Below are 14,640 nucleotides of genomic sequence, written 5' to 3'. Positions count from 1 at the left end.
GGAAACATTCTCTGCACAAGCCAGATCCATCTGTTTTCCTTCTGCATTCCCTGTCCCTTCTGTCCCTCTTCCACGTCTGGCCCCATCTGTCTTCTTTTTGTCAAAATGTGTATCTGCACAGTGATGCCGTTTCTCATGTATTTCTCTCTCCTATTGATGAGCAGAAGAAGATCATGATCATGATCTGCTGTATTATCCTTGCCATCATCTTGGCTTCTACCATTGGGGGCATATTTGCCTGAAAAAGGTGAGCTTTCTGGGGAGGGCCAGGTCTGCTGTCACTTACTTGACACACTTGTATTCTGGGTGCTCTGGGTTTCACCAGGATGTATAATATGGAGTGGGTGAGGGCTGGGCATAGGAATAGCTGAATGTTGGAGAAAACCAAGGGAAAGGGATGTTTTGGAGAGAAATAGGTGAAGAACTATTGGGAGTAGGTAGTTAGTGAGGCAAGGTAGCAGTCTGCCTCATGACCGAGCCTGGCAGTATCATGTTTCTCAACAGTGAGGGATGTCCATCCCTGTTGTAAAATCTTGAGCCCTTGAATCTGGAAATGGTAATAGAATTAATTTTTGCATCGAACTTGCCTTAAAATCCCCTGCTTCCGAGGTTAGTGCAAGCTAGTACAGTTTTGAGAGTAGTTTCTCACCCCTGCAGAGAGGTGGTATCCTGGCCATGAACACTGTGCTGTGTAAAATATGGTTTTTCTTCCCATTTTCTCTTACTTCGTTCTGCTTTCACAGATGGGATCTCAACGGGTATCTCCAATCTTCCACCTCTGTGGTGCCATCATGTCTCCCCTTCAGTCTTCCTCAGCTATGTCTCTTCTCATTAGGAAACTTACAACACAGGGCACCAATCAACTGTTTATTAAATGTTATGACAAGTTTGAACAAATTAATGAAAATGTAGAATTGAAAGGGGTGGGGTGAAGGAACAGGGAGCACGGCAATATATAGTTGGTTTACACGGCCTTTAAAGGGCAGGCCTGCATGGTAGAGAAGCATAATGGGTCCCTGTTTAGAGTACAACACACACACAGCCTGAAGGCCAGGATGGTGGTGAAGAGGCAGGCATTACAACATGCCCAACTCAACAGGGTCATAACTGAACTCAGTGAGGCTGTCTCTCCTGCTCCCTACTTTTACTCTAATGGCTCTTCTAGGCCGCACTCTTAACCAACCAGAAGTCTGCTCCCTCCTTCAGGGTCCAAGAATAGTTTTTAATTCATAGATTGTTTAAGGATAGGCACTACGCCTGTCTTAAACATTACCATGTTCCTACTGCGTAGCACACAGTGCCTGCCACTTTCAGATGTCTGCTTACTTGGTAGTCAAGCTTTGATTTCATTCATGGATGAGTCCTTGAGCTTGGCTTTTTATGATATGATTGGTAATATGATTTATTATTAATCAGAGGCATATAGAAAAATATGGCAACACCCCTATTACCATACCATACACTTCAGAGTATTTTGCTTTAAGGGATGGTGGTTATGTAGAAGTTGCCTTTCTATTGGTGGTATAAATTTCTATCAGTAGACTCTCATTTGTCAGAGATGATGGTTGGTCTCAGGATGGAGGTTCATTCAATAAATTCATTCTTCCAACAAAAGAAAGAAGTTTATACTATGACCCAGCTCCCAAACCAGCACACCATGTTTTCTGGAACAATGGAAGGAAGCTGAGGGGATAAAGTGTAACAAGGCTGCTGCTTCAGCCCTCACCAGGTCTGTGGTAGAAGAGGCCGCAGGTCAGTGAACTGTGCAAGAAACTGGTCCAACACATTCCTAACTCAAGTGTCATTGTGTTCCACTTTAAAAATAATTTACTTAGAGACTATTACATCTTACATTCACTAAAAATAAACAAAAAACTGGGCCTAACTTTTGAAAGTAAGCGTTAACTTACTTTTTAAATTAAGAAGTGTAAACCACTTCTGTTCTTTGCTGGATCTTATTTTTTAAAAAGCAGGATAAAACCAATCTTTTACCAGTATGCTGTTTTCTACCCACCTTCTATCAGTTCTCAGTTTGAAGTTCCCTCAGAAAAACTGACTGCTCTAGTTACAGACAAATGAAGCTGGCACTATGAAGTTTTGGATCACATGGAACCAGCCATGTGTGTACGTGCTCCACATACATTAGCTCCTAAAGGGACAGAAAGCCAAAATGACCCTCCTTAGCTAGCTTCAGATCTAGGAAGCATCAAAAGGGTTTCAACTTTTGTTATCCATTCTTTTGCTAAATTTCTTGTCATATTCCATGTTTTCAATTCTGAGACTGACAGAAGATGGGCAGTTGGGCATTAATAAATATCTGTTGAACTCACTAGTTGTTGGATACTAGTCGTACTGTTGTTTTTGTCCTTATTATTCCAAAAAATGCATTTGTAATAAGCAAAATGTCATAGACTAGGTAGTGTACACGTTACATTTCCAGAGCTGTGAACATGCAAAGACAAATTTCAGCTCTGGAGACACACCAGATTTTTTTTTTTTTTTTTTTTTGAGACAGGATCTTGCTTGTAGATGTGACTGGCCTTGAACACAAATGAGATCCACCCATCTTTGCCTCCTGAGTGCTGGGACAGCTGGCTATGTCAAACTGTCCTTAATCCTGTAAGCAACTGAAACTGACCAAAGAGAAGTTGTACCCTGAGGTTACATTCAAACTTTACTTAGAATCAACCAGGTGACACAGTTTTTCAGAAGTCACTTACTCATGTGCTTAGTTAGGATCCAAGAACCACCAAAGACCTCAGGACAGTAAACGTGTAGTTTGTCGTTCAGGAGGCTGAGCACATGTTCCTTGTGCTTCACTACACACGCTTGGGCATGTAGAATTTGCCCCAGTATCGCCCTTTCTGTGTCAAGTCATATGGGCTCAAGAATTTCCGTATGCCAAACATGTTGGCAGTGGCTATGTGCTCAAAGGTCCAGGGATTTTGGTTGTTAAGTTCTCTTTCTTTTTGATTTTGGTGTATCTTTTCTAGAGTCTTACGGCTCACAGCCTTTGCCGGAAAGGGTAACTTGTGAGCAACTTGGTTCAGGATACCCTTTACCTCTTCAAATTCACACCGTCCACCCATCTCTACTACAAGGCAGCCAGTCTTCACAGGTGTCACATAGTGATCAATGGCACCTTTACCTCCCCCCATGCGCTGCCCAACACCTTTGCGAGTGATGGGCTTGAAAGGGGCTGGTACTCGCCAGATGGCAAACATGTTCTTGGGATCCATAAAGCGGTTGATGGTCAAGCGCATCATTTCAAAATGGCCCCAGTGGAGGTAACCACCTCCAAGTGCCTAAAAATGAATAGAAAAATTAGAACACAAAGGGATTTAGAAAGTATGGAGTCTATTATCATGCCTCCTCTTTTACAGTAACTGGCTTTAATGATACACATGAAAAACAGACATCTAAGTTGTAATTAGTAATATGGAGGAAACATTTAGGCTATAGTAATAAAAGACAGCAAGGATGGAATCACTCCCATGGAGAGCCCTGGGAGGACTTTTTACAGATATGACACTGAAGGCTGCGGAGAGAATCCTAAGAACCAGTCAGAAGAGAAGAGGACAGTCCCAGGTGGAGAAACACTGAGGAAAATGCCCTGACACAACAAAGGGCTTGGTGAGTTTAAGTAGGACCAGTGGAGCTGGGGTAGAGGAGGAATGCAGAGTGGGCAGAAGGTTCTGAGAGGTCAGCAGCAGCACTCAAAGGTACAGGACAGGTCAGGGAAGAAGACTTTTCAACCATCACTCTGGCTGCCCGAAATGCTAGCACATAGCCACGTGTGGCACTGACATTTTTCTTTACAGAAACCACTGTATAGAAACAGTAATGAAGCAGGTGTTCTAATTCTCAACCGCAAATACTTCATTTTTACCAGAGGCTTGAAGAGATCTTGTTATAACTGGGGAAATGATGCAGCACCTTTGCTCTTTGTTTTTACAGCAATTTTCCTTACCACCTCTATAGTTCCAACCCATCTGAACTAGTAAGTGGAGATCCTGCTGTAAACAACTTATAATTCAACTAAATGTTTTGGAATAGCAAGATAAAAATCTAACCTTGCTAGATTTTTGTTAACACAATTTTACCTGGATTTGAACCATCTGCCTGTTCAGTGAATACCTGTTGTATAGGTTACCTGCTTGTTGGCCACTAGGTTATTGGATGCATTGATACGTTATCACAGGGCTTATAGACAGAATTCAGTGCAAACTCTCAAGCATCTAGTATGGGACTCCTGTGTTTTCAATCCTACATTGAAAAAAGATATATAACTCACATTTCCTTGGGAACCCAGTAGCCTATTTCTATATCTATTTAAAGAGCAATTGGAATGTGGATGTAGGTGTGGCAGTTCTTATGTGGAGGAAGAGAATAAAATCAACTCAAAGAGGAGAAAACTTTGTTAATCTCTTTTATCACTCACCAAAATTGCAAAACTGCCTTCTGTAAAGTCAGTGGCTTCAGCTGAAGGCCCTCGTATGTCCTTCAAATTTTTAGGTTCTCTTCTTACTTTTGGCACAAGTGGGACTCTTTCAACAAATTTAAGCTTGGACCTTTCAGGGATGGAGACATCTAGCAGGAGAAAGACAATCAAGCATAAGTGAAAGTGCACTACTCAGAGGGCCTAATGAGCAATAATTCCAGCGGTTACCATTTGCCTCTGGATGTTTCTAGTGATACTGTAATCTTTCAGTTATAACAATGCTTACACAAATGTTTCTCAGCCAAATTCACTTATTACCCCCGCTGTAAGTTCAGTCCCTATTTGTAGGGATTGTTCTCAATTATTACTTCATTCACTGTTAAAGCAGCTTTGGTATTTTGAGACCATCTTTTTTAAAAAACAAAACAAAACAAAACAACCCAACTGCACTCTCCCCTCTTCCCCAATCCCAATCTACTCACTCCTGTTTCTATTCAGAAAAGGGCAGGCCTCTCATGAATATCAACCAAACATGGCATATCAAGTTGCAGTAAGACTAGGCACCTCCTGTTGTATTAAGGCTGGATGGGGCAACCAGGATGAGGAAAAGGGTCCCAGAAGCTGTCAAAAGAGTCAGAGACAGCCAGCCCCCTGTTAGGAGTCCCACATGAAGACTTCGCTATACACCCATAACATGTATGCAGAGGGTTGAGACAGTCTTAATGGATGTCATGTGATCACTGTGTAACCTCCAACCTGCAGGAAATGCTGGACTGAGTGCTGTCACATGCCTGGCAACCTTTATATTTTTTTTAGGGCTTCAACACTAAACAGACAAATGGGGGAAATGCAAAGTGAAGTATTAGAAATTGAAAACAAGAGGCACACGAGATGTCCCAACCGGTAAAAAGCACTGCTTGCCCATCTGGGTTAGGGCCCACGTGGTGGAAGGAGAGAACTGACCCCCACGAGCAGTCCACTGACCTCCACTTATATGCCTTGACACATATGCACCCACACAAGCACATGCATACAAAAGAAATAAAAGGCAATTAAAAATAAAAAGAATTGAAAACAAGAATATACATGATTTTCACCTAGGCCAAGAAACATAATTGGACAGGTGGTATTCTAATCTCTACTTTAAGGAAGAGGAACTTCAGTTAAAACATCAAAGCCAGAAGCATGTTCTTAAAAAAACAAAAACAAAAAACAAAACTCACTGCTCCTCTAGATTGCAATGGAGGGACAGAATAACATTAAAACAAAACAAAACAAAACCCCCAAACGTTCAATTCTGTTGTATTTTTCTTGTTAAAGCTACAAAGTAGGATTTCTCTTGTCAGTATTTTAACATCTTTATCCTCTATATGGCATCCTGGGAAAAACAATTGTGACTCATAAAAAAAATTAAATATGAGAAAGAATGGCTCCATGGTAGAAATAATACAGGAAGCCTCAAAGAGCCATCAGATCATCAATGGAATTATAAAGTTCCTGTTCCAAGTTAGAAAAATCACTGCCCCCTCACTGACTTGGGCAGCTACTGTGAAACCTGGTAATACGTAAGTTAGTATGCACTTCTAAGCACACACAGCACTTTATTAAAAATGTTATGAGTGTTTGGCCTGCATGTACTAATGTGCAGAAGAGGATGTAGGAACCCCTGAAGCTGGAGTCCCAAATGGTTATGAACCATCTTGTGGGTTCTGAGAATTGAACCTGGGTTCTCTGCGAGAGCAACGGAGTGTTATTAACTGCTGAGCCATTGCTCCAGCCTACACAGTAGTTTGACAGTTATGTGCCGAAGACCCTCAGATATCCAGGCCATTTGCAGTTTTGGAGATTTTAGTACATTAAAAAGTTAGATTACAGGACTGCAGTGCACCTGGTTACTATTGCTAAGTGTCTGCATATATGTACCATTATTATTTAGAAGATAAAAAAAAAAAAACTAATAAATGCCCAGTTAGTGCTGAATGGGTAGATCATGGGCTACACATCAGTGGTAGGGTGCCTGGAAACTAGCCCAATAGTTATTTACTTTGCAACATCGAGGGACTGTACACTGCTTAGCAGCACAGTTTGCCTTCCTTACATATATTTGTTGAATCACTCAATGGAGGGAGGGAGCACAAACACACCTTCGATGTCTTTTCTCAGAGAAAAAGAGGTGGAAATGACAGGTACTGACCTTCAAAAGTTGGAACTGGGAGGAGCGTCTTTAGACCAGCACTGGTGGGAAGGGCTGCCCAAGACTCTACAAAGACAAATCAAACCATTACAGTTACACTCTGATCACTCCTGAAAGAGGTGTCTAGAAGCACGGGGGTGGGAGTTCCACTAAATGGGCTCCCAAGGAAGCAACTAGGCTCACGGAGCACCGTCTACCGCACATGACCAGGACCCAGGCCTCCGCATAGCGGAGGTGGAAGAAGTTAGGGAAGCGCAGGACCTATCGCAGTAAGCATAGACTTTGGAATGTGGGGAGGAAGAACAGGGAGAGGCCTTTTTAAAAGATGAAACAGGTTTTCTGACCTAAAAAGTGCATCCGCAGGAGCGGCGCGGGGGCGCGCGTCAGCAGCCTCCACATGACCACGCGTGTGCTGCCCGGTCAGGTTTCTCTCAACCACGACAGTCGCTTTCCTTAGTTCAGCGCTTTGCCGGCCGGCGGAACAAGACAGGAGGTGACGTCATTCTGTCCCACCTTTACAGAGTCCCGACGGAAGTAGAGGAAACTTGAGCCCAGCACCGGGTTCCCGAGCAGGTATCTGCGGGTTAAAGGTGCCACACTCCAAGCCACGCCCGAGGTGTTTCAAGTTTCCGCGAGGGACTTCTCAGTTTTTTTTCTGTTTAGTGACAGCTCTGGGTTTTCTCCTTTGTGTAGAAAGCTGTGAAAGCCCGAGGTTTTGTAGGCAAGTTGTTCCCTTAACTTTCCGTACATTTATGTCTCTTCTCTAGGGACATAGAGAGATGCCATTGATTTGTCTTTGGCTTATTTACTATGTGTTTGCTGAGTTTGGTCTCCACAAATCTATCAAAAGAGCTGTAGCTGGAGTTTTCAAGGTAAAAGCATTGGCTTGGGCATTCCCAACCGGCTGGGTTCAATCACCGGTCCTTTTATTTTTATAATTATATATATAATTATAAATATAAATTATAGACACACCAGAAGAGGGCATCAGCTCTCATTACAGATGGTTGTGAGCCATCATGTGGTTGCTGGGAATTGAACTCAGGACCTCTGGAAGAGCAGTTAGTGCTCTTAACCGCTGAGTCATCTCTCCAGTTCCACCTGTCCTTAACATGCTAATTAAAAGAAAGTAACCTCGAAATGCCATTCATTTAAGGTGGCTTCATTTGTAATAACAGATGATGGGCTCCAATAACCATTCAAGACCATCTTCATGGCCCTGATATGAGCTTTAAGCTATTTATTTATCTATTTGTTTATTTATTTGAGACAGAATCTCTATGTAGTTCTGACTGTTCTAGAACTCACTATGTAGATAGGCTGGCCTCGAACTCACAGAGATCTGCCTGCCTCAGTTTACATAGTATGGGATTAAAGGCATGGACCACCACACCTGGCACCTTTAAGTTTAACTAGTGGATGAATTGGAGCATGGAGTGGGGAGTGGACTAAAACTTATGCATAATTAAACTGTCCTGGTCTAGGCTAATCATTGCTTCAGTTCTGGTTCGGTATGGTGGTCATCTCAAGCTGGCATAGATTAACAGGATTAATTTGTTTCTATAAATGACTAGTTTGGTTTCAAGATTTAGCCTTGTCTTCACAGAAGAGGGATAGTGTTCTGTCTCCAAAGTTTTCCCTTCAAGAAATCTAAGAGAAGGAGCTAGAGAGATGACTGGGTAGTTAAGGGAATTGGCTGCTGTAGTGAATGGACCACCATAATTTAATAAGGAAGTACAATGAAATAATGTATAATTATCGTTTTTAGAAATGTTGGGCACATTATTTTTCCTGAGGCTGGAGCTTTGTAATGATTAGAACAGGATTTGTATCCAAGCTTTTAGGAGACAGATGGGATTAGCAAACAAGACTGATGTCTGTTGTGTTTAAATCATGTTAAATCTGTGTGCTCTTAAGAATTAATTTCACAAACAGTAAGTACAGCCTTCAATGCTGTGGATAAGATATACTGGGGAAACTGCTTACAAATCTATACACCCGTGCAATACATCTGCTTCCCAAGTATTAATAGACTGTACAAATCCACCCTGAGGACATAATTTTATCTTGTTTATCGATATTCTTCCTTCTGCACTGGCAAAAGGCCACATTTTGAAAGACCTGAGAGGGGTCAGAACTTCAAGTCCCCTCTTTTTAGAAGAGATGTAACTCATTCCACGACAGGTGCCTCCCATCTCAGGAAGGTCAACAAAGGTGCAAGCACCTTGATTGGGAGGAGTCTAAAAATGAAGAAATAAAGAACCCCCTCCTTCTGTCTTATTTTCACTATTATCTCTCTACTGAAAACAGCACTGAGCTGTGGGGCAGTTTCCACTACCTTTAATTCAGTGTTCTATTATGTAGTATTGGGCATTTAGATTTTGAAATTATGCTCTTTGTAACTGGAAGGGACAACTTTAAAAGATATTTGCATATGTGCAGGTGCCCACACAGGCCAGAAGAGGGAGCTGTAGTTGCTGCTCAGATGCTTGTAAACTGCCCAACAAGGTCCTCTGAAAGAACAGCAATTGCTCTTAACAGTTGAGTCATCTCTCTAGTCACTAGTCGTTGCCATTCTTAAGTGGGAGAGTAATGAAGAAACACAATAGCAGCAAGAAATAGCAAAATATCAGCTCAACACTTTCTGGATAAAGGTAGTGAACAAAAGCTGGGTGAAATAGTTGACTAAAGTCGATGTCTGATAGCATCTTCCAGTCTAATGGATTATAAATCACACAGTGGTTTATAATGCCAGTTCTCATTTCTTCATTGATGAGTGATATCTAGCTTTCCCTCATGCTTTTGATTTCAGTGTTTGTGATTTGCTTGTACGTATGCTAGTTTGTTCTTTATATGCACTTGTTCACCTTTCCCTTATCAATTCAAAACTTCTTGTTATGTCCCATAGGCAGATTCTCGGTTTTAATTTGTGCGTGTGTGCTGAAACTAGAAAGGGGACCAATAGGAGGAGAAGTCTTTTTTTTTTTCAATTTTTAATTAGATATTTTCTTCATTTACATTTCAAATGCTATCCTGAAAGTCCCCTATACCCTCCCTGCTCCCCTACCCAAGGAGGAGAAGTCTTAAGAGAGGGAGTTGGGGAAGGAGGAAAGAGAAGAAAAAGGGATAACAGAATACATGTGACATGAAAGGATGAGAGGGAAATGGAAAGGTACCAGCAGGGGATGGGGCAGGGAGAGGATCAAGAAGAAAATGTCTGTGAACGCCTCATAACAAAGCCCATTCCTATGTATATGAAGTTAAAAAGAATGTTTATTTTAAAGCCTGTGTTATGTGTTGAGTTTCCTAACTACTGCCTAGTTTTATAGATTGAAACCATCTTTCCCACTCTGCAGACTTGCCTTTTCTGTGTCTCCACTGGAAGGGGTAGAAGGTTTCATCTATTTGGTTCCAGTTCTTAAGAGGGTGTTGTACATAGGTCACTTACATACCCAATCAAAGGCACATACAACTGTGTACACTTCTTTTTTTTTTTTAACCATAGTCATAGAAGTTTAATCCATTTCTCATATGAGGAGGTAGCAGCAAGTAGTAGAGGGGTGATCACGTATTGTGGCTTCAAGAGACCTCATGCGCAAGGCAGCAGATGACCTGAACCTGCCCACCCACCCCCACAAGCTACCACAGTGGCTCCGGTGAATTGAGTCCTGAAAAGACACTTCCCAGCAAATGCTCCCATAGTGAGGAAAGTGAGGGGTTCTCCTGCCCACCCCAGCTATATAGAGCATTACAAGGTGGTGAAGCCTCTGGAAGGATAATTTTATGTAGTTTCTCTGATAACACACTCTCCTTTGGGCAGCGCTTAATTCAGATTCTGCCCTCAGAGGAGCACGGCTCCTATAGTGGATCTTCCTCACTATGCTGCTGTAGTGGAGTGGGCATTGGGCCCTCTGCAGGGTCAGCAGCTGAGTCATCGGCCTAGCAGAAATACCCACACTGACCAAGTACAAGGTTTACTTGCTAAAAAGGAAGTCTTAAGCTAGTTTCAGTTCCTCATGAACTGTTATTTCCTGTTGAAAAAACAAAGAACTAAGCCAACCCTCTATAAAATTGCCAGGCCTTAACCAAGGCTTCAGTTACGGGATGAAGGTCTCTCTCTTCAGTGCTCCTCTCCAGGGGTTCTGGGTTCTACTTGACACCCAGGTTCCACAGATGGCTACAGAGGCGTGACCTATATGGATCAACCACCCACATACTCAATACAGTCAAGGGCAAAGGACAGGAAGCTGTGAGCATGAAGCCTGAAGCAAATGTTCCACCCTGCAGGTCAACAAGACCACACACTGGGGTTGGCTGTATCCTATGGCTGGTGACACAGGTACTAGCAGAACATAGGAATACTGTCTTCACCACAGATCCCTATTCAGACCCCCAAACTAAAGGCTTAAGCTCACTCAGCTACATGCAGGATTTCAGGGGCTCAGCTCCACTCCCTCCCTGCCCAGGCTCTGAGGATGCTGATGGGCTGAAGCTGTGGGGACCATCTCTGCCCATCTGTGCTGTGAACTCTGCAAGAGTTCTTTTGTAAGAAACCAGGAGGATGCCACATCTTCTTCCTTATCCAGGTTCTCAAAACCATTCCCATGGTCCTTCCTGGAAGCATAGCACTTCGGATAGCTGGGACTAGCGGCTGCTTGCAGTGCCTGAAGACTGGCAAAGGCACAGTCAGCTAAACATGCCACTGGTCTCACTGTGTGGGATAATTAATTAGTCCATGGGGAGGTTGGGGGTGAAATCTGCAGGTCAGAGGGCTCTACACCCAGATCTCCCGGTGTTTTCAATGATGGTCTGGTCACTGGAGAACTTGCCAGGGCAGCCTATATTCTTGATCACCTTTTAGTCCACTCCTTGGAATTCTGGTACAGATGGTTCACCTGGGCCTGGCATTGGATGTAGGCTTCATAGTCTGCAGATACCTTGAATGGTACATCAGCATGCTAACCAAATCCTTGAAGGAGTCTGGGTCTTTGGGAGAAAAGAAGCCACTGTGATCGGATCCACAGCCTGCCTCAGCTCAGGCAGGCGCTCATAGAATTCTCTGGCATTGTACCCTGTCTGGTCCAGGGCCTCAACATCTTCTACCTGCATACCAAAGATGAAGAGATTCTCCTCCCTGGCCTCCTTGGCCATCTCCACGTTGGCACCATCCATGGTGCCAATGGTGAGCTCTCCATTGAGCATGAACTTCATGTTGCCTATTCCTGAGGCTGTGTACACTTCTTACTTGGGGAAAACATCTTCCTTTCTGTCTTCCCTCCAGCATTACAAAAATATATCTGACTGGCTACTCCTCCAAAGTTTAGGCTTTACTATCTGTGGCCATTAGAGGGCCCAATATGTCTGTATAGTCAGACACCCAAGCAGAGTGCATTCTTGCATTCTTTTTTGTTTGCTTGTTTGTTTGTTTGTTTTTTGTTTTTCAAGACAGGGTTTCTCTGTAGCTCTGGCTGTCCTGGAACTCACTTTGTAGACCAGGCTGGCCTCGAACTCAGAAATCTGCCTGCCTCTGCCTCCTGAGTGCTGGGATTAAAGGTGTGCGCCACCACGCCCGGCTTTTTTTTTTTTTTTTTTTTTAAAGCAGAGTGCATTCTTGAGCGAAAAGAATGATGAGCTTGTGCATGCATTTGTGATCTGCTAGGACAGTTACATTTGAATTCACTTTTTGTATTCTAGCTAGTATGCATTTGTTATTGTTATATTATTATAGACAACTTACATATCTTAAAGGGGCCTCTCTCCTCTTTCTCAGTGTGTATCCCAGTCTGGCTCACACTTTGGACTCTGCACCCTCCTGTCTGTTGGGATTACAGGTGGGCACCATCGTGCCTGCTAAGATGACTATTAACCTTTTATAAAGTAAAGATAGACCATGCTCCTCATTTTGCCAAAGAGGAAACTGATGTTTTACTTGGATACTTGCCCAGGTAAGCCATTGTGTTTATTACACGCATGATCAGAATGGTGACTCAGTCTTTTGGTTCCCAGTCCACATTTCTTCTCACACCCTGAAGACTATTGCGTTATTTTTGTGTATGTTTGGTTTAGGTGGGTGTACATTTTTTTGGATGTACTTGTCCATATACACACATGGGGAGGTCAGAGACCAACATCAGGTGTTTCTTAGAGTGTGCTCCATCTTAGTCTTGGTAGACAGGTCTTTAACGGAAACTGGATTCTGTTGTTCAGGTTAGACTGCCTGGAAAGTAAGCTTCCAGCACATGCCAGTCTCTGTTTCCCCAGTGCTGGTGTTGTGGATGTTCACAGATCCCAAGCCTGACTGTTTTATGTGAGTGCTGTGGAATCAGTTCTTCATGATGAAGCAAACACTTTGCCCACCAATCAACCTCTTGATCCTTAGGAACATTTTTACATTTTAAATTTTATTTTATGTGCATGGGTGTTTTGCATGTCTTTATGTATGTGCATGTACACCTGTATACCATGTACATACAGTGGCCTGAAGAGGGTGTTGAATTGCCTGGGATTGGCGGTACAAACCGTTGTGTAAGAACTTTTTTTTTTTTTAATTATTTTTTCCTTTTCAGCCCCAGTTCCTGCAATGATGACTCTGAGACTAATTATTTATTATTAAATGTCTAGACCATAAGCTTTAGTTCATTCCCTGACTAACTCTTAATTTAATTAACCCATTTAAACTATTCTGTGTTTACCATGTGGTTAGTTACCTTTTCTTCAGTCCCAGCCTGCATCTGCCTGTGTGTCTTCTCAGTGTCTCCCTCAGCATTCCCCTGAATTCTTCTACCTTCTGGTTTATGGTGATCTCCTCATGGCTCTCTCCTCCTTAAATCTCTCTTTTATACTCTCACTATTTCCCAGAATCCTCTCTCTTCCTGCCAGTGTCCCACCTCCTATTTCCTGCCTTAGTTCATTGGCCATCAGCCTTTTTATTGACAGGTGATGCTTGTAAGAGATTCTCTTTACACAGTTGTGAGCTGCCATATGGGTGCTGGGAACTGAAGGGAAGCCAGGCACTCTGACCTGCCAACCAAGCCATCTCTGGTGCCCTCCACAACCGTGGAGCAATGTAAGACACGAATTTACCCAGAAAAACTAGAAGGTATGACGTCATTTACTGAGATAAAAACATTCTGCAATTATATATGGGATGATTTTGTTTTTTGTGTCTGTATTAGGTGAGTTGTAAAGGAACACTTGGTATAAGAAACACAAGTAGCAGTTTTACTAGTTCATCTGTGTAAGTAGTTGTATCAGTTAGTATAGAAGATTGCATCCATCTCCCCGAATATCACCGAGGCTTTCCTTCTCCCTTGTTATTGGTGTAAATGACAACTGACAGTCTGTTTTGAGAAGCCAGAAATTTTATTTCATGAGTCACAATGGTGAGCACCTGCATCATTTATTCCACACAGTAGCGCAGGAAGAGAGTAGCTCAGAGTTAATATCTGCTTTTCTTGATTTGAAACGATATGAAAAACAAACAACCAAACCAAAACAACCCAAACCATCCTTTTGTCACATGGAACAGAAGATGCTCCTTCTCAGTATTGGGTGAAGTTGGCTGTGATGTGCTCATGGTTGAAGGGGATGTAGTAAGTAACCCCTGGAAAAAGACAAAGGACAATACGTGTTCACAGTGCACATAAACTTTCCATGCCAAACATTAGCTCATTAACCTTGTTAAGGGGGTAAGACTGAATGTTTCAGGATTTCTTTTAAAACATTTTTATTATTGTTATTTATTTGTGTATGTGTGTGAATACATGCATTTGAAGCTCAGAGGACGAGCTGTGAGAATTGATTCTCACTTTCTATCATGTGGGTCCCAGAAATCAAACTCAGGCCACAAAGCCTGGCTCCAGATGTCTTTACCAGCTCTGGCTAGACCTGTTTAGGGATTTCTTTCTTTCTTTCAAAAATATTTCTTTTTCTTTTTCTTTTTCTTCTTCTTCTTCTTCTTCTTCTTCTTCTTCTTCTTCTTCTTCTTCTTCTTCTTCTTCTTCTT

General features: G+C 42.5%; 3 protein-coding genes across 3 annotated transcripts in view; 1 reads left to right on the top strand and 2 right to left on the bottom strand.

Moving 5' to 3' along the window:
- Window positions 1–2,326, top strand: part of Stx3 (syntaxin 3) — a 44,313-nt gene extending 41,987 nt beyond the window's left edge. The window contains exons 10-11 of the mRNA XM_021192880.2: window positions 165–247; window positions 744–2,326. Of these exons, the coding sequence (XP_021048539.1) occupies window positions 165–242 (78 nt within the window). The 3' untranslated portion in view covers window positions 243–247; window positions 744–2,326. The remainder of the gene's footprint in view (window positions 1–164; window positions 248–743) is intronic.
- A 335-nt stretch (window positions 2,327–2,661) lies between these two features.
- Mrpl16 (mitochondrial ribosomal protein L16) lies at window positions 2,662–7,120 on the bottom strand. The gene is made up of 4 exons (XM_021206481.2): window positions 6,980–7,120; window positions 6,636–6,701; window positions 4,442–4,590; window positions 2,662–3,305 (listed from the first exon to the last, which is right to left on the bottom strand). Exons 1-4 carry the CDS (start codon window positions 7,032–7,034, stop codon window positions 2,820–2,822), a joined length of 756 nt encoding a protein of 251 aa, XP_021062140.1. The 5' UTR covers window positions 7,035–7,120; the 3' UTR covers window positions 2,662–2,819.
- Window positions 7,121–13,982: 6,862 nt separating this feature from the next.
- Window positions 13,983–14,640, bottom strand: part of Cblif (cobalamin binding intrinsic factor) — a 14,704-nt gene continuing 14,046 nt past the window's right edge. Inside the window, exon 9 of the mRNA XM_021218623.1 lies at window positions 13,983–14,238. Within this exon, the coding sequence (XP_021074282.1) occupies window positions 14,177–14,238 (62 nt within the window). The 3' untranslated portion in view covers window positions 13,983–14,176. The remainder of the gene's footprint in view (window positions 14,239–14,640) is intronic.

The sequence above is a fragment of the Mus pahari genome, chromosome 1, assembly GCF_900095145.1.
Source record: "Mus pahari chromosome 1, PAHARI_EIJ_v1.1, whole genome shotgun sequence".
NCBI classification, from domain to species: domain Eukaryota; kingdom Metazoa; phylum Chordata; class Mammalia; order Rodentia; family Muridae; genus Mus; species Mus pahari.
The sequence above is the reverse complement of the archived record's forward strand: the minus strand, read 5'-3'. Positions and strand labels throughout refer to the sequence as shown.

Bases quoted from the DNA above. Each gene is read 5' to 3' on its own strand.
- Mrpl16 (XM_021206481.2), bottom strand. From the start codon at position 7,034: ATGTGGAGGCTGCTGACGCGCGCCCCCGCGCCGCTCCTGCGGATGCAC. The intron at 6,702-6,979 runs GTCAGAAAACCT...TTGTCTTTGTAG, and splicing joins CCTGCGGATGCACTTTTTAG to AGTCTTGGGCAGCCCTTCCC. The intron at 4,591-6,635 runs GTCAGTACCTGT...TTCTCCTGCTAG, and splicing joins CCCAGTTCCAACTTTTGAAG to ATGTCTCCATCCCTGAAAGG.